General features: G+C 30.9%; 1 protein-coding gene across 2 annotated transcripts; it reads right to left on the bottom strand.

Moving 5' to 3' along the window:
- Nucleotides 1-52: 52 nt before the first annotated feature.
- Nucleotides 53-16,996, bottom strand: LOC127797347 (uncharacterized). 2 transcript variants are annotated; one of them, XM_052330176.1, is made up of 6 exons: nt 16,860-16,996; nt 15,587-15,865; nt 13,780-13,914; nt 12,423-12,479; nt 1,487-1,621; nt 53-566 (listed from the first exon to the last, which is right to left on the bottom strand). In XM_052330176.1, the coding sequence occupies exons 2-6, from the start codon at nt 15,860-15,862 to the stop codon at nt 501-503; spliced, it is 669 nt and encodes a 222-aa protein (XP_052186136.1). In that variant the 5' UTR covers nt 15,863-15,865; nt 16,860-16,996; the 3' UTR covers nt 53-500. The 2 variants fall into 2 exon arrangements, with proteins under 2 accessions (XP_052186136.1, XP_052186134.1); XM_052330174.1 differs by having other exon boundaries at nt 16,731-16,874.
- Nucleotides 16,997-23,989: the final 6,993 nt, after the last annotated feature.

Raw genomic sequence — 23,989 nt, 5'->3', positions numbered from 1 at the left:
CAGCAACTAGAGACAACACAGGACAGAAACATAAACATGAATGGTTACTATATGTGATAACAAGTTTGAAACCAAGAAGAATATAGTCATGTATGTACACAAAAACATTTATGGGATCAACAATGCTTGCTCCTTTTTTCTTTGCACGAATATTCCCTAGGGTTAAGAAGAGAGCAAGCCCGGACTTTAGAACAGGGCTTCACATTTCAATAGAGGTTCTATGTGTACATCATATATCCCGAAAAACAGTGAAAATTAGGAAACCAATAGCGTAAATTGCTTCAACATGGTACAGGATTCAGGCATCCCCCAAACAACGAGCTTTCAGCATTTTACCAGCGAATGCGAATCAAATATAGAGACCTACAACCTTCAAACGGGCAACAGTAGCAACAATGTCAATGCCCATCAAATATATGGTTCCTTGAATGCACGCTACAAAGTTGGATATTATCACTGAATACTGAGATATATGTTCTGGCCTGTTCATGCAACACAATCTATTTGTAAATCCATTCATCTGTACGTCCTCCAGACTCGTCCATGTCGATGAAAATGCTGACTGCCTGTATAAACAGTAAGAACAAATCATGCTGCACAAGGATATTGATTGATGCAATCAGCCTAATAACAAACTCATCATCCTCGGCCAGTAGCCACGGATAGAAACTTTGTTTGGCTAAAATGATATAATGAGAACTACAAACACGTCTCGTCTCATTGCGAGAATGCTTGAACTTTATGAGATTTTTCGTCTGCTTTCCAAGTTAATCTTCAGTTTAACAGTATGGGTTCTTATTGTATCGGGAGTTCTTAGTTTCTCCAAACAGTTCTAAAGCACATATCTATGCAACCTGACAAAAAAGAGAGATTATGATAGCACCTATATCCTTCTTCCTTGGTGGCCACATTATTATGCAGTTGAGCAAACGCTCTCAAGCTATCTAATCACATTAAATTTATGCTTTAAGCTACCAAAAGTTTCAGGTTCCACCAGTAGTAATAAATTCACGAATCACAGGACACACAAGATAAACAAATTATCTGGATCAGGACATTCTGCAAATGAAGGAACATTCAGTGCTTTTATGGTTTAAAATCAAACCTTTTGCTACTCTTTTATCCTCTTAAATATAAACATTTTGAAAAATGGGTACTGTCAAAGAGGAAAACAAAAGAAGAAAGAGCACAATAAAAGCAAAATTCGAATACTAAAAGACAATAAAAACTGTGGTTACTTTACAAGAGATCCGGACTTTAGGGAACCTCTCTAAAAAAAATCCGAAATTCTTCTGCAAGTAATTGGTTTCTTAATTATCTAAATCGACAAGTTTAAAGCTCAAACATACTTGTTTCTGGATTATCTAATGGTGCCAACTACATTAACATGCAGTCAGTTACCCTACTAACAAACTGGAAGAAAGAAGTTGCAATAAGAAATCAGATATATAAAGTTGCAATATCTGCATCGCATCAGTTCAATTACCTTCCCTATCCGAGGTCTCTCTTTCAATTTTGCTAGACTATTCCGGATATGTGAGACAGCTCCCCAACATTTCAAAGAATTTGCCACATCATCAAGCCTCAGTAGATACTCTTCCTCAGTCAGGGGAAAGGATCTCTACAAGAAAAAATGTAATGACACAAATTCTATTGATAAAATTATGAACTTAAGAGGCCACACATTCAGACATAGTCGTCAATCTCAGTAGCTTCTGTTAGAACAAGCAACATATTGTATGATGAAATTTCAAGAGTAATCTGAAGCCTGAAAGATTCTAGGGTTTGATTCCATGCTTCTTCTTTCATGTTATTGCGCATCCCATCCACTGGAAGCCACAATCACACCTTGTCAATCTCCTCTCCAAATAACCATTCTCTTGGCCTACATAAATAAATAGTCTAAAACCAGTGAAGGTATTGTTGAAAGAGCCCAAAACATCCCTTAGACTTGAATTTCCCGAACTTCTTGAATTCTATCTATTCTATTCAAAATGGGAATGCATTAACCCTTTGTTACAATCCTTACAAGCCATAAGACCACGTAAAATGAAGTGGTAATCACCGAGCACCAAAAAAAAAAAAAAAACTAACAATCACAAAAAAGTGAATATAACACACAGTTCTAAGACATTAATTCAGTTAAATATGTCCCAGCAAGGAAAAGAAGTTATGATAACTAATATGATGTTTTACTCGTGTTTAGTTTTGATGATGAAAAATGTCAAATGGTTTTATACTCTAAATCAAAGTATATGATTTGAAAACAAAAATCAACTTCAAGTGTTTTGTTAAAATGAAAACCAAATTATCTATAATTTTATATAGATAGAGATTTACACAAACAAATATTAAGATTTAAAAGAATCTCCTAAATGATCTTTACAAATTGGTTTTGAACCATTGGATAAATGAAGTAAAAAAATTTCAAAGGCAAAAGACCATCTTTATGTTCTTGATAGATTGATATTTTGTCTTTAATATTCTTTAAATGATAAAAATCAATTGCATCTTGATGATGAAATTATTTTATCTATGGTTATTATCTTTGTGCTCTAAATTTCTTTTATATGATTTATTAAGCACCAAAATTAATTTCGTCATACAATTAAATCCAATGCTAAAATATCTTATGATAAATTTCTTATGGCATTTTAGAATATTGTGTTTTTAATTGATTCAAAATAATTTTTAATAAAATATCTTTTAAATCAAAAAAAATTATTTTTGAGTACATTAAAGACATATGTCAACAGTTTACATGAAACTGTCAACATTTTGGCGAGCAACTGTCAACAGTTTGGCAAGAAACTGTCAACAGTCAATAAGGCTGTAAAAGCAACTGTCGATGGTTTTCTCTACTCTGTCAACAGTTCTTCATTTCTAAACCTTTAAACTGTCGACTAATCTCTTCAAACTGTCAACTAACAGAAGCCTTACATTGCATTTGTCGACTAAATGCTTGTATTTGTTGACTAAGTCTTTAATTTTAATTAAAAACTGTCGACTAACCCATCTCATATGTTGACAGCTTGTGTCTCTGACAACTTCCAATGGCTAGTTTCTCAATCTCCAACGGCTCAAAAACAGTTAGTTTTGGGCAAAACTTTTGGGAGGCCTATAAATACAAATCAAAGAGATCTTGAGAAAGCTAATGGATGGGAATGAAGTGAAGTGAGCTTACAAATTATTTACATTTTCTCAATTGTAATTGTGCTTTAAATTTTCTCTCTCAAAGGCTTTGATCTCAATTTGTATTTTATCATTCAAGCCTTGTTTTTATTTTGAAAGAACATTGTAACTAAGAGATTCATCTCTTAGATTCTCTCCTATTGTACATTTCTTGTATTTCCTAACTTTGGTAGCTAGAGGGCCTACTTGTCTAAGTAGGAGGTTTGTATTTTTCCTAACATGTTGCTAAAGGGCCTATTCGGAGTAATAGGAGGATTTTTAGTGAATTGTTTGCAAAATCCTTAGTGGGGAGTTAAGGTAGTGGATTAGACTTGGTTTAAGCCGAACCACTATAAATCCCTTGTGTTCTTCTCTTGCTTGTGTTATTTGGTTTGTTTATCAATGCTAGCAGTTCAATATCTTCACTTGCATTGAATTTTTATTTTCCATAAAAAATATTTCAAGTTTCAAATTAAATTTTTAAATTACCCAATTCACCCCCTCCCCCCCTCTTGGGTGTGTGCCATAGCATTTCAAACTTATCAATTGGTATCAGAACCTAACTACTTGTTTCAAAGTCTAACAACCTAAGGAGAGATCCATGGCTCTTAAGGAAGGTTATCCTACTAATGTGGCACCTTATTTTGATGGCTCTTACTATGATTTTTGGAGAAAAATGATTTGTATTTACTTGCAATCCATTGATTTTAATTTATGGTATATTGTAGAAAAATGATTTGTTTCAAAACCAAAATCCATTTGGAGTGAAGATGATAAAAACCATTTTGTTTTAAATATCAAAGCCATGAAAATTTTGCATCAAACTTTGCATGAAAATGTTTATTCAAAAATTTCTACGTGCTCTAACGCTAAAAATCTATTGAATACTTTTGATTCAATTTACCTTACTAATCAATCTTGTGAGTTTGTTGATGATGTTCATAAGTAAAACAAAGAATATGCTTTAAAGGAAAGCTCCCATGCCTCTAGTAAAGAAAGATCAAATCCCACCATGTGCTTTATGGAAAATGAAGAAGATGAGGTAACCTCTACTTCTAGTCTCATTAATAATATTGGAAATGATCATGAGTGTAGTTCTTTGAATGCTAAAAATGATGATCATGATACTTTTACAAATGAAGAGTTGTTGAATGCTTTAAATGAATTATATGTCAATTTTTAAAAACTTTGCTTAAAGAACAAAACTCTTCAAAAGCAATTAGATTTATTGTCAAATAAATTGGAAGTTTTAACATCAAATAATGAATATTTGCTTGCCCCCAATAAAGAATTTTCAATGAAAAATGATTTGAAAGAAACTAAATTGAAATCTCCTAATGGTACTTTAAATGAGAAACCTATTTTAAATAGAAAGATTTCAAATTCATGTGATCATGAAATAGGTGTTCAAAATTTTAATAATCAAAGAGCTAATGTCCAAAGCTCATCTTCACACACCTCTCATGATATTAAATATTTTTATTGTTGCAAGATAGACCACATTGCATTTTGTTGTCCTTTTAAAAGGAAATCATCTAGTGGTCCTAAAATGAAATGGATTCCTAAGGAAACTAAGGGCTTGTTCTCTTTGTCGTTTTCGGGTTGTTTTCTGTTTTCAGTTTTTCAAAACATCTAAAACGTGTTCTCTTTACTATTTTAAAAAACGCATTTTCGAAAACAACTAAAAATTTTGTAAAGAAAACCCAAAACAACAAATGTTGTTTTGGGTGTTTTCAGTGTAAACTTACTGAAAATACAAAACAATCTCAAAACGCAGAAAATAGCAACGTCCCCCCCCCCACCCCACCCCTCCCGACCCCCAAACCCATTCTAGATTCACAGAACCCACGCTCTCTCTCTCTCTCTCTCTCTCTCTCTCCTCTCATTTTTCTTCTTTTCTCCTTCATCCTCCACCATTGCCATCGACAACTCCTCGCCCGCCACCACTGTCGCCGACGACTCCTCTTATTTTCTCCTTCATTGTCCATCGCCAACGGACACATGAAGCCGGCGATGATAGCTTGATGATGCCGAGCAGACGACGGCCATGGCAGAGCAAGCAGGCGATGATGGCTTGATGACCGTTGTCGACCAAGAACCCTAGCCATCGCCCACCGCCATCGACCGACAACTCCAACCACCGCTCGCAACCTCCCCTTCACCGCCCACCGCTCGCATCTGCCACTGCTCGCGGCCTCCCCTTCCTCCTCTCTACTGTGCCCTTTCCGTGTTTTAATTTTCTTTGTGATTTGATTTTTTTGTTTTGTTTTCTTTTATTTGAATACTGAAATATGAAATATGTAATATGATTTTTTTTGTATTAATTTTTTTAATGATTTATAATTTATTAATAATTGTGTATAATTTATTTTAAATTAAATTTATTAACTAAAATATTATAAAATATTTTTTCTCAAAATTTCAAAGTAAATGCGTTTTATAGTTTTCTGTTTTAAGAAACAGTTTTTCAGAATAAAAAAAAGAACGCATTTTCAAAAATTTCAAAATAGACACTCAAAACACAAAACGCAAAATGAATTCAAAACTCAAAACACAAAACTGAAACACAAAGAAAACACCACCTAAGGGCCTGTTCTCTTTGCTATTTTCGGCCCGTTTTGAGTTTTCAATTTTTCAAAACATTGAAAACGCGTTCATTTTGCTATTTTCAAACGCATTTTCAAAAATAAGGAAAAATTTTATAAATGAAACCCAAAACAACAAATGTTGTTTTGGGTGTTTTCAGTGAAAACCCACCCAAAACACCAAAACGCGGAAAACGCGTCCCCCCCACCCACCCACCCACTGCGCAGACCCACTTCAGAGAGCCACATCTCTCCTCTCTTTTCCCATTTCTCCTCTCTTCTCTTCTGGCCGTCGACCGCCATCACCATCATCGCTGTCGACCGTTTCTGCCACCGCCACTACAACCACAGCCGTCGACCGCCCCCATTGCAAACCCTTGCATCGCATCCGCCGTCGACCGCCCCCAGTCTCCTTTCTCTTCTCTTCTCTTCTGGCCCGCCATCGCCATTACCGCCATCAACAACTTCCGCGACCACCTGCCCCAAACCCTTGCATTGCGTCCGCCGTCAACTGCCCCCCGTCTCCTTTCTCCTCTCTTTTCTTCTAGCCCGCCACCGACATCACCGCCCCCCATTGCAAACCATTCTGCGATTTGATTTTCTTTGTTTTGTTTTATTTTATTTGAATATTAAACTAAATATGTAATATGATTTTTTTGTATTAATTTTTTTAAAGATATTTTTAAGATTTTGGATTATACCTATGATAAATTAATGTTATGTTATTTTGTAATTTTAGTCATTTATTAATAGATGTTTAAAGTCTGTTATTAGATTTTAATATTTAAAGTCTGATATTTTTAAAGATTTTAATTTTTTTTGTTATTCTGTTATTAGTTATTTCGTGTATTATAGTTTAAAGTGTTTGAATTAAATTTATAATTTATTAATAAATATTTACAATTTACTTTGAATCAAATTTATTAAATAAAATATTATAAAAACAATTTTTCAAAATTACAAAGCAAACGAGTTTTCTAGTTTTCTATTTTGAGAAATAGTTTTTCAGAATGATAGAAAGAACGCATTTTCAAAAACCTTAAAACAGACACTCAAAACACAAAACTGAAAATGAACTCAAAACTGAAACACAAAGAGAACACCACCTAAGCCTTTTAATGTTTCTCATACTAATCCTCAAGGATCCAAACATATTTTGATACCAAAAATTTCTCACTTTCATAAAAATGTGCATAAGGATAAGAAGCAAACAATTTTCATAAAAAGGAAACAAAAATCCTTTGCTTTACATCCTAGCTATTGGTATCATTTTATAAACAAAGGTTTTGTAAGAAACAATCCACATAGGTTTAAGCAAATTTGGGTTTCTAAGGAGGAGTTATATGCTAACAATGGTGATCCCAAGATGGTTTGGGCACCAAAGGCTTGTGAATAGTTATTCTTATAGGTTTGCTTGACATCCAAATAGAACTCAAAGTGAAATTTGTATGGATGTATCAAGCATGAAGAGAAGAGGAAGGTGAAGAAGAATATCACCTCTCATTTTACCAACCAAGAGTAAGAGATATTTAAATTTTATCCTTGGTGGTATATTCCCTAAACTCTATGTTTATAATTTTGATGATTTTGATCTATAAGTTTGTCCTTTATGATCTTGTTGAAAACTTGTATTGATTTCTAAAATTAAGGAGAATTATAGTGTTTTGATATATGCATTGAATAAGGGAGAGAATAAAATTTGTTGATGTGTGCTAGAAAATGTGTTTGTGGTAAATGGCCTTAAAACATAACTTGATTAGTGTTACCAATTATGTGATATGAATCATGAAGTATGCATTGATGTTATTTCTTGTAAGGTTACATGTCTAAAAACAAATGAAATAAAATTAAGAGGAAATAGGATAGTGAATGTCTATATCACATTTTTTAGATTTACCTCCATCTAACTTAGAAAATTGCCTAGTATCATATATTGCTCAAAATTCTTGGCTATGGCATACTAGTATGATTGTCATTAATGAATTATGCAAACATGATCTTATTAGAGGATTGCCTAATGACAAATATGAAAGAGATCACATTTATGGTGCATGAAAGGCAAACAACTAAGTGTAATTTTTTAAACCTACAAATGAAGTCTCAACCTCTAGGTCTTGAACCCTACTTCATTTAGATCTTTTTAGACCTAATGAGAACCCAAACCCTAGGTAGAAAACATTATGCTCTTGTCATTGTAGATTACTTCTCTAGATTTACTTGTTAATATTTCTTGCATCTAAGAATGAAACATTCAAATCATTTGAAATATTTTGTAAAAGGGTACAAAAAGGATAAAAGTATATGCATTTCAAAAATTAGAAGTGATCATGTGGGAAAATTTTGAAATAAACAATTCAAGCACTATTGTGAGGAAAATGATATTGAGCATAATTCTTCTAGTGCTAGAACATCTCAATAAAATTGGGGCAGTTGAGGAGAAAAATAGATCTTTAGAAGAAATTGGTAGAATTATGCTATGTGACAAAAATCTCTTGGTCTAAGCCATTAATATCTCATGCTACATGTTGAATAAGGATTCCATAAAGCCTATCTTAAAGAAAACCCCTGTGAGTTATACAAAGGAAGGAAACCAAATATTTCATATTTTCACATTTTTTGTAGTGCATGCTTTATCCATAACAATGGTAAAAACTCTTTAAGAAAAATTTGATATTTAGAGTGATGAAGAAATTTTCTTAGGTTATTCCACTCAAACTAAAGCATATAGAGTATTTAACAAAAGAACTCGTGTAGTAGAAGAATAAAATTCAAGTTATAGTTGATGATGTGAGTTTCAAAATCTAAGGAAGATTGTGACAATGAATTAGGACAAAAATTTGAAAAACCCTCATTAGAATCAAATCTATCAAATGATAATATGCTTGATGAAGAAAATATAGCTCATGAAGAAAGAAAACAATCATTTTCGAGAAAAAAAGAAATATGTGCATGATAATGAGATCATAGAAAATCTTTCTAGAGAAATTAGAACATGATCATCTCTCAGAAATAAGTGTCAATATGATGTCTTTATATCTCAAGTAGAGCCAAAACGCATTAAGGAAGCCTTGAATGATGAAAATTGGATCATTGCCATGAAGAGATAAATCAATTTGAAATAAGTGAAATGTGGCAATTGGTTTCAAGACTTAAGGATCACCCAACCATAGAAACCAAATGGGTTCTTATAAACAAAATTAGAATTAAAACTAGATTAGTAGTTCAAGGGTATAATCAAGGAAAATGCATAGATTATAATGAAACTTATGCCCTCGTGGCTAGATTAGAAACATTGAGAATATTGTTAGCATTTGCATGCCACAAGAAGAATGGATATAAATGAGAAAGTATATGTGGAACAACCTCTTGGTTTTGAGAATTCTCAATGTGAGGATCATATGTTCAAATTTACAAAGGCAATATGTGATCTAAAACAAGTCCCTAGGGTATGCTATGAGAGACTTAGCAAATTCCTTCTAGAACAAGGTTTTAAAAGAGGTCAAATAGATACCACATTGTTTATCAGAATTCATGGCAAGAACATTTTATTAGTTCAAATTTATGTGGAGACATTATATTTGGATCTACAAATAAATCCCTAAGAGATCAACTTGCAAATCTAATGCAAAGGGAATTTGAGATGAATATGATAAGAATTAGAATCTTTTCTAGGATTGCAAACTAGACAAGAAGATGAAGAAATTTACATATATCAACAAAAATACATAAGCGATCTTCTTAAGAAATTCAATATTCAAGAAAGAAAACCTATAACCACTCCCATGAGTAGTTCATCATACCTAGATAAAGATGAGATAAGTCAAGTTATGTGCAACAAATTATATAGAAGTATGATTGGATCTTTGCTATATTTGATAGCTAATAAGTTGAACATTATGTTTAGTGTTTGCCTAGGTGCTAGACTTCAATCCAATCCCAAGATAAGTGAACTAGAAAGGGTTGTGTCTTGACATTTGTGAAAAATGTGTAATTGATTTGAGTATGCTTAATAATTGTGTGTGATATGCAAAATCTTATATCCTTTGAAGATATATATAAATTTTGTGATCTAAATTATCAAAAGCCAAACATAATTTGTTTTGCTTTTTGGTTGTAATAAGCATACATGTATGCTTATTGGGCTAATTGGTATTTACTCTTGTATTGCTTGAGTAAGAAATTGTGCTTTGACTTTAAAAGGACCAAACTGTGTGGTCAATCATTTGAGATAAACATTTAACTTATTCCTAACCTCTTTGGCACTTAGACTCATATGATATTGGATCTATATATATTTACCCTTTTGTTCCGGTAGCTATGGAAGTTAAAGAATGTTTAAATGCAAAATGGTATATTTTGCTCTTGTTTTGTGATTACAAGTATGGCTATAATTATCAAAAGACAAATGTATGTTCTTAAAGCATATCCTTAATGTTTCTTGCATGAAATCTGCCATAACTTATTTGGTTTTGTATGTTGAACATTTATCCTTCAAATATATGTGAAATAAGTACATTAATTATGGTTGATTCTTTGAATGGATCTTATGTGTTTAAAATGACTCATTTTTTCATGACTCATTTTTTCATGTCATGTTAAGGGGGAGTTCTTTCATCTTAAGAAATAATAAATTATACTCTTGTGTTCCTCATTTAGCATATAAGTTTCTTGGGTTAAATGAACAGATTATGTGCATATTAATTCTTGATTCCCTAGCATTTGTGATTATGTCATCTTAAGGGGGAGCTTAAGGTACGTTTCCCTCTATCTCAATTTTTTTTTGTTGGTTTAAGGGGGAGTTTTTGAATATAAAATGCTTGTAAACATTTCATCAAACTCATTATTCTTTTAAAAGTTTTGATTTAAAGAGGAATCTTGCGCTTCATTTTTGAAAACAAACATTTTTGATTTATGACAAAAAGGGGGAGAGATATATGTTGAAATTGATTTTAGGTTTTGTCATCATCAAAAAGGGGAGATTGGTGTTTTACTTTTGTGTTTAGTTTTGATGATGAAAAATATCAAATGGTTTTATACTCTAAATCAAAGTAAATGATTTGGAAACAAAAATCAATTTCAAGTACTTTGTTAAAATGAAAATCAAATTATCTATAATTTTCTATAGATGGAGATTTGCATAAACAAGTACTAAGATTTAAAAGAATCTCCTAAATGATTTTTACAAATTGGTTTTGAACCATTGGATAAATGAAGCAAAAATTTTCCAAAGGCAAAAGACCATCTTTATGTTCTTGATGGATTGATATTTTGTTTTTGATATTCTTTAAATGATAAAAATCAATTGCATCTTGATGATGAAATTATTTTATCTATGGTTATTATCTTGGTGCTCTAAATTTCTTTTATATGATTTATTAAACACCAAAATTAATTTTGTCATACAATTAAATCCAATGCCAAAATATCTTGTAATAAATTTCTTATGGCATTTTGGAATATTGTGTTTTTAATTGATTCAAAATGAATTTTCAGTAAAATATCTTTTAAATCAAAAGAAATTATTTTTGAGTGCATTAAAGGCATTTGTCAACAGTTTGGCAAGAAACTATCGACAATCAGTAAGGTTGCAAAAGCAACTATCAACAGTTTTCTCTATTCTGTTGACAATTCTTCATTTCTAAACCCTTAAACTGTCAACTAATCCTTTCAAACTATCGACTAACAGAAGCCTTGCACTGCATCTATCGACTAAATGCTTGTATCTGTCAACTAAGTCTTTAATTTTAATTAGAAACTGTTGACTAACCCATCTCATTTGTCGACAGCTTGTGTCTCTGGCAGCTTCCAATGACTAGTTTCTCAATCTCCAATGGCTCAAAAACATCTAGTTTTGGGCAAATCTTTTGGGAGGCCTATAAATACAAATCAAGGAGATCTTAAAAAAGCTAATGGATGGGAATGAAGTGAAATGAACTTACAAATTATTTACATCTTCCCAATTGTAATTGTGCTTTAAATTTTCTCTCTCAAAGGCTTTGATCTCAATTTGTATTTTATCATTCAAGCCTTGTTTTTATTTTGAGAGACATTGTAACTAAGAGATTCATCTCTTAGATTCTCTCCTATTGTACATTTCTTGAATTTCCTAGCTTTGATAGTTAGAGGGCCTACTTGTCGAAATAGGAGGTTTATATTTTTCCTAACTTGTTGCTAAAGGGCCTATTCGGAGTGATAGGAGGATTTTTAGTGAATTGTTTGCAAAATCCTTAGTGAGGAGCTAAGGTAGTGGATTAGAGTTGGTTTAAACCGAACCACTATAAATCCCTTATGTTCTTCTCTTGCTTGTGTTATTTGGTTTGTTTATCAATGCTAGCAGTTCAATATCCTCACTTGCATTGAATTTTTATTTTCCATCAAAAAGATTTCAAGTTTCAAACTAAATTATTAAATTACCCAATTCACCCCCCCCCCCCCTCTTGGGTGTGTGCCATAGCATTTCAAACCTATCATAATAAACTAGTAAGACTTTATTAGAATTTAGAATTAAATGTCAAGTATAATATGACAGAGAAAATGGTTGGCTGATTGCAAAACAATGACACGAAGATCTAAATTTTAAGTTAGAAGCATATTTAGGAGCTAAAACTTGATGCCAATCAACCATTCCATCTATAACTACATGTTTCTTGTCAAATATTTGCTCACCTGCTCCATGTACTTCCACATGACATTCAGAGCCAGGAGATTTCTTCCCATGAACTCCTAAGGAATGTAAGTAAAAAATGTGAATAGCATGGCACTGTCTAAAAATGAGAGGAAATCCAAACAATAACCAATTGCCAAAGACCAAATAGCAAAAGATCATAGATATCGTTTACTACTAAGGCTCAGCTCATGCATTGATCAATGTCAAATTCTAAAGACCTCTGAAAAGAAACTCCAAAGAATCAAATTTTCAGAATTTCATTGCAACATTTTACATTAGAGGGAATGAAACACGGTAACAAAGCTCTGGATGATTAGATGTGAAGGATGAAATGATCTAATCTCTCCAAAAATAAGTGAGAACATTAATGCTGTTGCCATATGAGGCAGTTCCTCAAGCCCTATTCAACCTAGCTCTGAAAATTTACCAAAACAGGGCAATCATTGTTGGTGAAAGAAATTAGGTTGTTATTATAAACATCTTATGATTTGATCAATGTGAATCATGGTAATGGATATAACAGCTTAATTCTGTTTAAAATAAATGCAATCGTTAATGCTGTCTATTTGATCAATGTTAACAGTAATGAGACCAGCTTGTGTCTATATGAAGGCAGTTCCCCAAGCCCTATTCAGCCTGGCTTTGAAAATCTAAAAAAACATTGCAATCATTGTTGATAGAAACAAATTATAAAAATCTTAAGATTTGATCAAGTTCTGTTAAGGTAATAGATATAACAGCTTATGCGGTTATTTTTGTTTCTAAATTGTACGAACTTATAATTTGGAAGCTAGCTCATACACAACCATTTGTGAGTAGCTGAAATCTCGATACTGCAAAAGCAATATTTATTTGGGTAAGCAAGGGCTACACTGAGTAATACAGTCAATAACTCGATAATTTGATTTTCACTTCTTTTTTTTTTTTGAAATATTGCTTTACTATCAACATGACAAGTCACTACTATATTTTAGGAAGAAGATCCCTGATGTGTTAACGAGAGCTTAAGAACGTACAAAGTGATAAACCGGATTAAAAACATAAGTAGAACTGAAGAAAGCAATTTCCATTTTCAACATCCTGTTAAGTTCTAGAACTGACAATGGCACACCATGTAGACGTTTAAACAACCGATGACAAGGCCTCATCAGAAAACATTTTCTATGAATTTAAGATAGTGAAGTTAATTGTTCAGATTATGGATTATAATGGTAAAACAAATGAGAAATTCAGGTGATAAATGGATAGTAAGAAAGCACAACTAAATTGACGTAGCAGAACATTCCAAGCAGGAAAAGTTGTGGGTATTAAGTCATTACACCAGCAACACAGTGCATCACATCTGCAAGGGCATACCTTCTTTATTAGTTGAACATCATAGGATCTTCCATACTTGTTTCTAATAAGATTTGCCAGGTCTATTCCACTAAAAGAAGAGTCATCTTTACCAACAATTCTTTCAAGATTTTCTCTAAGCATTTCACTGTTCATCTGAAAAAAGAAAAAGAAAATGTGAGCATGCTTGTTCAAGTCCAGAGCAGTAATGCACAACCACGAGCATACATGAACGCATGTCCACTCCACCTAGTAAATAACAACACATCATTTTTCTCTATAGCCATATCTTCCAACCAGTTTAACTACCTTTCTGCAAGCAGACAAGAGCCAATATATAACATATGGGAGTCCCCCCACAGCATCTGACAAACAAAAGCCAACAGTTGGCCCTTCTACACTGGCCAGCACCACCAAGCTGATGTAGCCATGAATGGGGTGCCTAGGTGAGAGGGGGAGGGGGCGCAATGGGTAAGCGCAGGCACACACAAATCAGCCAACACCAACTTGAGTTTTGGAGGAAGGCTTCAAACTTAGGAATGACAGCTAACTGGCAAGTGGCAACTTTTATTTGTTGTTGTTCTAAAATAATTAGAACTTTTGATCACTGTCATTCTTCCCTAGCTGAGTAGATCTCTCCTCTAAAGAGTTAAAGTGATGCCATAACTCAAGCTATCCAAGATGGGGATGCTAGATCCTTTCTTCACAAATGGACATGGTATTGACACCTTCACCATGATGAGAAAAGGGCAATCAAGTGAACAAATACCAATCTTTGCTGATGGTCCACATTGACAAAGCTCCTGCAAGTTTCATTGAACGCAGCAATCTGTGGACACTATTGGCGCAATTCCAGGTCTCTATTGAGAAGGAACACTAATGAAAGCATGTCAACAATGACCAACATGGTGATTGAAGGGAATGGAGAAGATTGTGAGGCATCTTCGATGGTGATGTCTAAGAGGACTGTGAACTCAGACTGCTAGTTGACAATGGTTGAGGAGGCAGCAATGAGGTGGGATGAATTCAGGCTCTAATACTTAATTGGCATAGAACCAAAGAAGAAGAGAGAGGATAAGAAGAAGAGAAGAATGAACTGAGAAAAAGAGAGAAAAGTCACATCCCTACCAAACTAGGAATCCAAAGGAAACTAGAAAAGAAAACAACACCCCATTCCTCACTAAACTAGAAATACTAAATAACTAAAACCATACATATTCTAAAGTGATTGAATCTCTTGGCTCTATCAAGAGTTGGATCAACGTTACAGTTAAAAGAGAGGGTAATGTTTGCATGAGCTATAGATGCAAATTTGTATAGGACAAATATTGGTTATAAAGGGCACAAGATATTAACTAATGCTATAATCACAACTTCAAAAACTAAGGTTATTTCATCCATTAAAACCCTTGAAATGTTTCACCACCACTTGGATGGAACAAAATGACCTAAGCATTTTTCAAAAGGATCTTATAATAATAGGAGGATTAGGGCAACTAGTTAATAACTGTAAAAAGATGATTACAGGATCAAGATGCTCAAGAGAAAGTATGGGATGATAAGAACTGCCACTGGAGAAACTTTTGGATTTGCATGTGAAGTAACAAACTAACAAACAGCATCAAGCGAAGTAACAAAATAAGCAATTGTGCAAAACGATCCATTGTATTGTAGGTTCAACTACATGGATGCTAGATCCAAGTACAGGCATTGTGATAAATCCATCACAGAATAGCAATGATAAGCTACAGTTCACTTAAGGTTTCCCTGGAAAATCATTGTAATTTAACTTCTTACATGACCACTAAAAAACAGGCACTCAACTTACAGTTTCAGTTTCATCTTCAGATGACTCATCATTGTCAAACCCCTCAAAAGAGTCCGCCCCATCTTCCATTGTATTTGAGACAATAGGCTGATATTTCCTTTTCTGTTGCTTATAGTGAGTCTCAACATATTGAACTTGAAGAAAGCTTTTTCCTTTGAAATAAAAATCTTGAGTGTAACATCCAAAATATGGAAACTCACTAGACCTTCCTCTGAATGCATGCTTCCAGACTCCAAGGGAGCAGCTGCAAGGGTGACCTCCGAGGATACTCATCATATCCTGCACAGTACCATGTCATTACCCCCAGAAGGAGTAACAACTTATTTGAGCTCCAAATTTAAAAGCTGAATACTGATAAACGACAACTTCACAAGCAGAGAATTAGAAGATGCAACTACCAAATTTTACGGTAGGATGTTATCCAAGTCTAACTACAGTAGTGCCTACAAGCTCAGGCAGGAAGATTGATGTTGGTGGCACTGGTCTAAGGACTTTGGGATTGATTTTCTTTAGCTTCGGTTGCACTGGTCCAGAATGGCTAATCTTATTTTTGAAATAACAATTTCATGCAATTATCTCTGTGTAAGTTTGACAAGACATTTTTGTCTTAATTTTCATGACAATTTCTAAGGGTCGGTGATTTTCGAGATGCCCTCTCATGCAAAATTAGTGTATGATTCATAGCTTGCTTTTTGTTCTTGTCGGTAGCCTTGAAAACAGATATCCGCAGGAATTTGCTTATATCATTGACTACTCCACAATAAAATTTGGTACTGAATGAACATCCCTCAGTTTCCATGCATGAATAAAAGATTTTCCATTCAGACATTCAAGTTAGTTTGTTTGCCCGATGAAGTGGCGGAGAAGCTGGATTCAAATAAAAATTCGAAATGAACCACGAATAAAGTCGCAATCGGGTGGGTCATTGCATGGTCTCGAACTGAAGCTAATATATAATAATTGCTCCTACTGCTTGAAAACAAAATTAATATATTATCAAGAATTTGTTCTCCTCCCCTTGCTTCTTCTGTTTGTGTTCATTGACCTGACCTAATTAAAGAACATGAAAGTTTTGGCTGAGTAACTCAAAAAAATTATGAAAATCGCAAAATATCTCCAAATTAATATAATTCTGCATACATACATATGCACGCATCTAATTCTACGTGCAAAAGCTGAGTCGCTTTAGCTCTGCCTACTCTTTTGAACGCTCGCTCCTCCTTCGAGTAGCTAAAGTTCACAAATTTGAGAGAGAGAGAGGGAGAGAGCTTACAAAATATCGATTTGTATCAGCAAAGCCCAATTACTCACTCACAACACCTCGTTCATCAACTCAAAACTGTCTCAGACCCATCTTTCTTTTATTTTTATTATTATTATTATCATTACTTACTTTATCCTTTATTTTATTATTATTATTTTTCGTTTGCCATTTTTCTGGTACCAGACCCATAGATTCCTTACAAATTTTCCTGCCAAAATAGATAAGAACAGTAACCCCTTTTACATTTATCACATCATTTACGCCAGCCAGCCAGCCACACTGACCTGACTGGGTCCCTCCCGCTGCCTGCCTTCCCACAATTTGATATAAAATAAAATAAAACTATCTATTGATATAAAATAAAAGAAATTACATTTAGTACCTGTTTTGTTTAGGATCCATGCACATAATAATGCTATTCTTATATAAATAAATCAATTAAACTATTGCTTCAATTTAATTCTTTTAATTCCACACCCTTTTCAATAGTAAGCCATTACACGGAGCTTCCGCAAGATTTTCAAGAAACATTCAAGATTTGGAAGACTAAAATTAGGTAAAAAAATTTCATGATACTTTTCTCCTTTGCATTAAAATTTAAGAAAATATATAAATAAATTAATTAATTATCCTTTAGATATTTTTTGTATTTTTAGTTTTCATGGTCGTAATTAGTTCATCTTTTACAACTATATTCTATTTAACTTGTATATATTTCTGATTTGATTTATATTTAATTGGAGACTCTATTCTTCCATCACTTTATGTAAATCTACAGTTGTTAGTTTAATTTGTATATAAGTACATTCTATTTAAAACAAAGTTAATATCATATCATATTAGTTCTCCACCCGTGATATAATATCCGACAAAAATATGTATAAAATAATAGTTTAAAATATAAAATATACGTTATAGCAAATTTAATATATTATATGAATTAGTAAAGAAACAACAATTTTATTTCATTGTGATTAAAGTAAATTTTGGAAGACTTCTTTATGTACAACATTCGTGGTAGAAGTTGTTTGTTCACTCTCTTTATCACATATTAGAATGTTCAACCCACTGCATCTTGTGACTCTTGATATTGCAATGTACAATTACCCATTTATCTGCTTGAAGAATTAACTTTTAAACTATCATTAACCATATTTATCTGTTGTTTAATACGTCTAAGATATATATATATTTTTAATTCCTAAATATTTATCTATTGTATTTAATAAATTGAATAATTCATTTTTTGATACATTAGAACCTACTGTATTCAATAAATTAAATAATTCATTTTTTTGTGCTTTGCAACTTGTTGTATTCAATAAATTGAATTTATGCACATTCGGTAATATTTATTTGTTTGAAGAATTAACGTTGAAACCATCATTAACCATATTTGTACATTGTTTAATGTGTTTAAGATATATTTTTTTATTTTTTAATTCTTAAATATCTATCTATTGTATTCAATAAATTGAATAACTCATTTTTTGGTGTATCAGAATATGTTGTATTCGATAAATTGAATAAATTATTATTGAATAATTCATTTTTTGGTGCATTGGAACTTGTTGTATTCAATAAATTGAATAAGTTATTATTGAATAATTTATTTTTTGGTGCATCGAAACTTATTGTATTCAATAATTGAATGTAGACACATTCAGTAATATTTATCTGCTTGAAGAATTAACGTTTAAACCATCATTAATCATATTTATTTGTTGTTTAATGTGTATAAGATATATATATTTTTTTTATTCCTAAATATTTATCTATTGTATTCAATAAATTGAATAATTCATTTTTTAATGCATTGGAACCCGTTGTATTCAATAAATTGAATAAATTATTATTAAATAATTTATTTTTTCTACATTAGAATCTATTGTATTCAATAAATTGAATGTAGGCACATTCAGTAATATTTATCTATTTGAAGAATTAATGTTGAAACCATCATTAACCATATTTATTTGTTATTTAATGTGTCTAAGATATATATATATTTTATTTTTAATTCCTAACTATTTATTTGTTATATTCAATAAATTGAATAATTTATTTTTTTAATGCATTGAAACTACTATATTCAATAAATTGAATAATTTTTTTTTTGTGCATTGGAACCTATTGTATTCAATAAATTGAATAAATCATTATTGAATAATTCATTTATTGGTACATTGAAACCTATTATATTTAATAAATTGAATGTAGATACATTCGGTAATATTTATCTACTTGAATAATTAACATTTAAACCATTATTAATCATATTTATCTGCTGTTTAATATCTTTGAGATATATTTTTTATTTTTTAATTACTAAATATTTGTCAGTTATATTCAATAAATTGAATAATTTATTTTTTAATGCATTGAAACTATTGTATTCAATAAATCATTATTAAATACTTTTTGGGGCATTAGAACTTACTGTATTCAATAAATTCAATGTAAGCAGAGTAATAGTTTGAAAAAAATAAATAAATTAGCATAGTCAACTTATTAAGTCTTCGCTTTCCTAGTTTTAATTGGTAGTTGTACATTCGATAATATTTATTTGTTTGAATAATTAACGTTAAAATCATCATTAATTATATTTATCTGTTGTTTAATGTGTTTAAGATATATTTTTTATTTCTAAATATTTATCTGTATTCAATCAATTGAATAATTTATTTTTTGATGCATTTGAACTGTTGTATTCAATAAATTGAATAATTCATTTTTTGGTACATTAGAACCTGGTGTATTCAATAAATTGAATAAATCATTATTGAATAATTCATTCTTTTGTGCATTGAAACGTGCTATTTTTAATAAATTGAATGTAGAGCTTTGGAAAAAATAAATAAATTAGCACAATCAACTTATTAAGTCTCTGTATTCATAATTTGAATTGATAGTTGTATATTCGGTAATATTTATTTATTTGAAGAATTAACATTGAAACCATCATTAATCATACTTACCAAACTGAATAAATTTCAAAAGTTTTTCATCATTGTTTAATGTGTCTAAAATATATTTTTTAATTTTTAATTTTTAAATATTTATCTATTGTATTCAATAAATTGAATAATTTATTTTTTTGATGCATTGGAACTGCTGTATTCACTAAATTGAATAATTCATTTTTTTTGTGCATTGGAACTTGTTGTATTCAATAAATTGAATAATTAATTTTTTGGTGCATTGGAACCTGCTGTATTCAATAAATTGAATAATTCAATTTTTGATATTATATTCAATAAATTGAATATAGGCAGAGTAATAGTTTGGGAAAAAAAAATTAACATAATTTAAGCGGGAAACTATGTAAATTAACTATTAACAATGATTATCTTACTTTTATATATATAATAAAGATTTGTTATGGAATTATATCAGACAAAAAATAGAGTTACCTTTATTTTTCTTCACAATTAATAAATAAACATTTGGCCTAAAATTGTAAGAACAGAACCTTTATTTGCGTTCTAATTAATTGTCTCCTAACATTATTGTGGCCGTTGGTAAATGGTTTTTATTTTATTTTGGTTTGATATGTTACATTCACTTCATAATTTTTAATCGGAGAAGAAATCTTGAATTCTTCTTCCTAGTCCTAGCTAATAATTCAACTATGAATTGTTACAAACTTTATAGATTCTAATGAATTGAACACTACTACTGAGTATATATGTTCTTTTGGATAAAAAGATAATTAATTATATTTTAATTTGTTATAGTATAAATATTTTTATGAAAGAAAAAGCTTATAAAAAGGTAACTATTTAAATTTTAATTTATTAGTATAAATATTTTTATTTCATATCTTTATATTTTCCAACTGTTGTAATTACTACAAAGTGACAAGATTTTAACATCAATAAATTAAGAGATAGAAGTTTGGTAAGAAAAATCAAGCATCTGGTCAGTAAGATGATATATAGTTATATATAGTTCACATTAAACTACTACTTATAACAATTATTATTATTTTTTTATTTTTTTTGTAGATGTGATTGGTGAGCTTGTGTTGCTGCAGTTAGCAATGTTGAAGAAGAGACAAAAAAAAAAAAAAAGGATAACAAGAAGAGAAAGAGGGTAAAGATTGAGTTGGAGGATGTCGATGACTAAGTTGTATAGTCATTATTATACTTCTAATTGATATTATTAATGTTTTACTAATCTATATACTAATTAACTTTATATTTGTTTATAATAAGAAAAAATGAATTGCACACTGTAATATTTTTAGGTGCAATAAATCAGTGAACAAATCTGTAGGATACTATAGAAATCATGTCCTGCAGTAAGGTAACATTAATTTACTATTTTTAGTTTTAAATGAATTAAGTCCATTAGTATATATTATTAGCCCCAATGCTATTTAATACCACTACAATGCCTAATCAATTTTTATATATACCATAAGTTATTAATCTTGGTTTTTGTCCATGATGGATGTTACAACTCAATTCATTGTAAAAATTGTGAATTTATTGATTCATAGATAGACAGACAGATAGAATGGGTATGTTTTGTTTTAAAAGAAAAAAATATAAATCAAATGTTTTAAATTTTTTAGTATTTATATCAAACATATTCACTTGATCGGGTTGACAGGTGATGAATATTTTATTTTATTTAACTCTATTTACATAATATGCCTTAACTTAATTTTAATTTATCATGCAATGATTAAGTTTCCTCATGTTACTTATCATGCAATGGTTAATCTTTTTGCTATTTTGTTGGTAATTAAATTGCTTGGACATATCATTTTTTCTTTTCATTACTTATAAGTGTCTTTTATACACTTATTTTGGTCTATAAACTTAGCATTTATACATTCAATAAGCATGATTTCTACTTGATTTGGTTCTATATATGCTTATGTAGATGTAGAGCATGTGTTAAAGCGAATATGGAGCAAAAAGAATGATTTTGGCATATGATGGGAGTGAAATGAAGCTTGGAGGCATGGTCGGGTACCGAATTAAAAGAAAGTAAAAGAGTATCGAGCAAAAAGTGGAAGATGATGAAGAAATAAGCAAAAAAAAGAAGAAGGCTAGCGGTCTTATAGCGGCATGCATACCGTTGTAAGATTTAGTTGCTGGAGCTCATGGTCCTACAGCGGAATGCATACCGCTGTAGGACCGCTTTAGGATTTGCTTTCTGGAGCTCACGAGTCTGCAGCAACAAACATACCGCGGTAGGACCGCAGTAAGGTTCAAAGCTCCGTTTTAAGTCCGTTTCAATCCAAATAAAAGAAAGAAGGACTCCTTCAAGGTGTAGGACTCTGATAACCTAAAGAGAACTATATAAAGGCTCATTTAAGAAAGATTTAGGACTTTTGGAAGGAAGGAGAAGACGGCAAGTCGAGGCAAAAATAGGAGATTTTCTTGAAGATCTTCGGTTTTTGGTTTTATTTTTTTATTCTTTCTTCTTTACAACATTATGAACTCCGTTTTTATTACTCTTTCGCTGTTTGAAACTATGTTAGGCTAAGTACTTTTATGACTAGGATGATTGATGAAACCTAGTTCAATGTTGGTTTAATTAAAAGTAGTTGGGTTTTATTTTTTTCTTGTCTTTTGAGTTGATCGTTTGTTATGCACTAATTCCGTTTTAATGCTTAACCGCCCTTATAACATGTTTGTGATTTATATTACTTTTGAGAGATTCAATATAAATTAGCACTTGATAATAAACGACATAAGATTCGATAATAGGTAGAGATGCCGTTATGTCTTGTGAAATCTTATTTTGATGATCATTGTGGATAAATGCATATTTGTATATTTGCAGATTAATTAGAGATAATTAATCTCATTTGTGAGTATAGATTCGATTGACCATCGAGAGAGGCTTTTGAGTAACTTAGGATCATTGATTTTCATCTCAAAGCAAGAATTATGAAACCCGATCACTGAAAGATTTAACCATTTATAGAACTATGGTGGATTCATGAACCCTAGTGCATTAGATTTCTATCTTTAAAACCTAAAGAGTTATTTTGTGTTTTCCTTTTGGTGAGTTAGTTTTAACTTATATAAAACTTCCATTGAGTATTATTTAGATTGTGTGTGGTTTATTAAAATTAATAGTGGTTAAAGTAGGAATTAAAAGCTAATTCTCATGAGAACGATACTTGATTCATCATTATATTACTTGTTGCGATTTTGTTCATTTGCGAGAAAGAAAAAGGCGAACAATTACCCATCATGACAAATACTTTGAATTTTTATTTTCTATTCACTATTTGTCTTTGCTCTTAAGTATTTTAAGTGTGAAATACATGCAAAACTTATAATATCTATTTATTATATAATAGTTATTTTTTTTTATTTTCTTTATTTTTTTAATGTTTGACAAAAAAGTTAATGTGTAGAGATTTTTTAGTTCATATTGTGGCTAAGATGTATATTTAGCGAGTAATTTATAATTTAGAGTTGTATCTTATTGTACTTCAATTAAGAGTAATCGCTCTAATAATTAATAATATATTTGTTTTTAAGATATTCGTTTGTTTGTTGTTGTGTATATAGATACTAAGTAGTTGGATTGTCTATGGAAGTCTTCATTTTAAGATTAGAGATGATCACTATTTGTTTAATATTTCAAAAAATAATATTAATTTTGAGCATTCAATTTGATAGTAATCAAAATGGGAGATCTATTTATCTCTATATATATAGATATATTTCATTTGAGTTTTTTTAATTCAATTCAATTCGATGCTTTTGTGTCTCTTTTAATTTAGTTGTTAAAAGTACTATTTGAAATTTACATATAATAATTTATTTATTTGGAGTGCTTGCGTTGCGTTTCTCTTTTTAATAAAAAGTTTTATTTACAAAAAGAATTATATATATATATTTTAATTTATAATAAAAATATATAGTTTAACACCATCCGTGCGATAGAGTAGTTAGTTTTTTTTTTATTTTTCTATTTTTAAAGAAAATAAAAATCTTTTACCATTTTCTCCCACAAGACAAAACAATCCTTAAATTTGATTTGATGTAAGACGAGAGTAGAGTATTATAACATTTTTTATTTCTAAATATAATAATACTAGGTACTATTGAAAAAATTAAGCTACTTTATGAAAGCAAGGGGAAATAATTAATTAATTAATTAAT

The sequence above is a fragment of the Diospyros lotus genome, chromosome 3, assembly GCF_014633365.1.
Source record: "Diospyros lotus cultivar Yz01 chromosome 3, ASM1463336v1, whole genome shotgun sequence".
NCBI lineage: Eukaryota > Viridiplantae > Streptophyta > Magnoliopsida > Ericales > Ebenaceae > Diospyros > Diospyros lotus.
This window is presented reverse-complemented; position numbering and strand designations above follow the sequence as displayed.

What these genes read in the sequence shown, in the direction of transcription:
- LOC127797347 (XM_052330174.1), bottom strand. An exon ending in CTGAAGATGAAACTGAAACT is followed by an intron (nt 13,915 to 15,586) that starts GTAAGTTGAGTG and finishes TTCTTTTTTCAG; the next exon opens with ATGAACAGTGAAATGCTTAG. An exon ending in AGAGACCTCGGATAGGGAAG is followed by an intron (nt 567 to 1,486) that starts GTAATTGAACTG and finishes CTGTTTATACAG; the next exon opens with GCAGTCAGCATTTTCATCGA.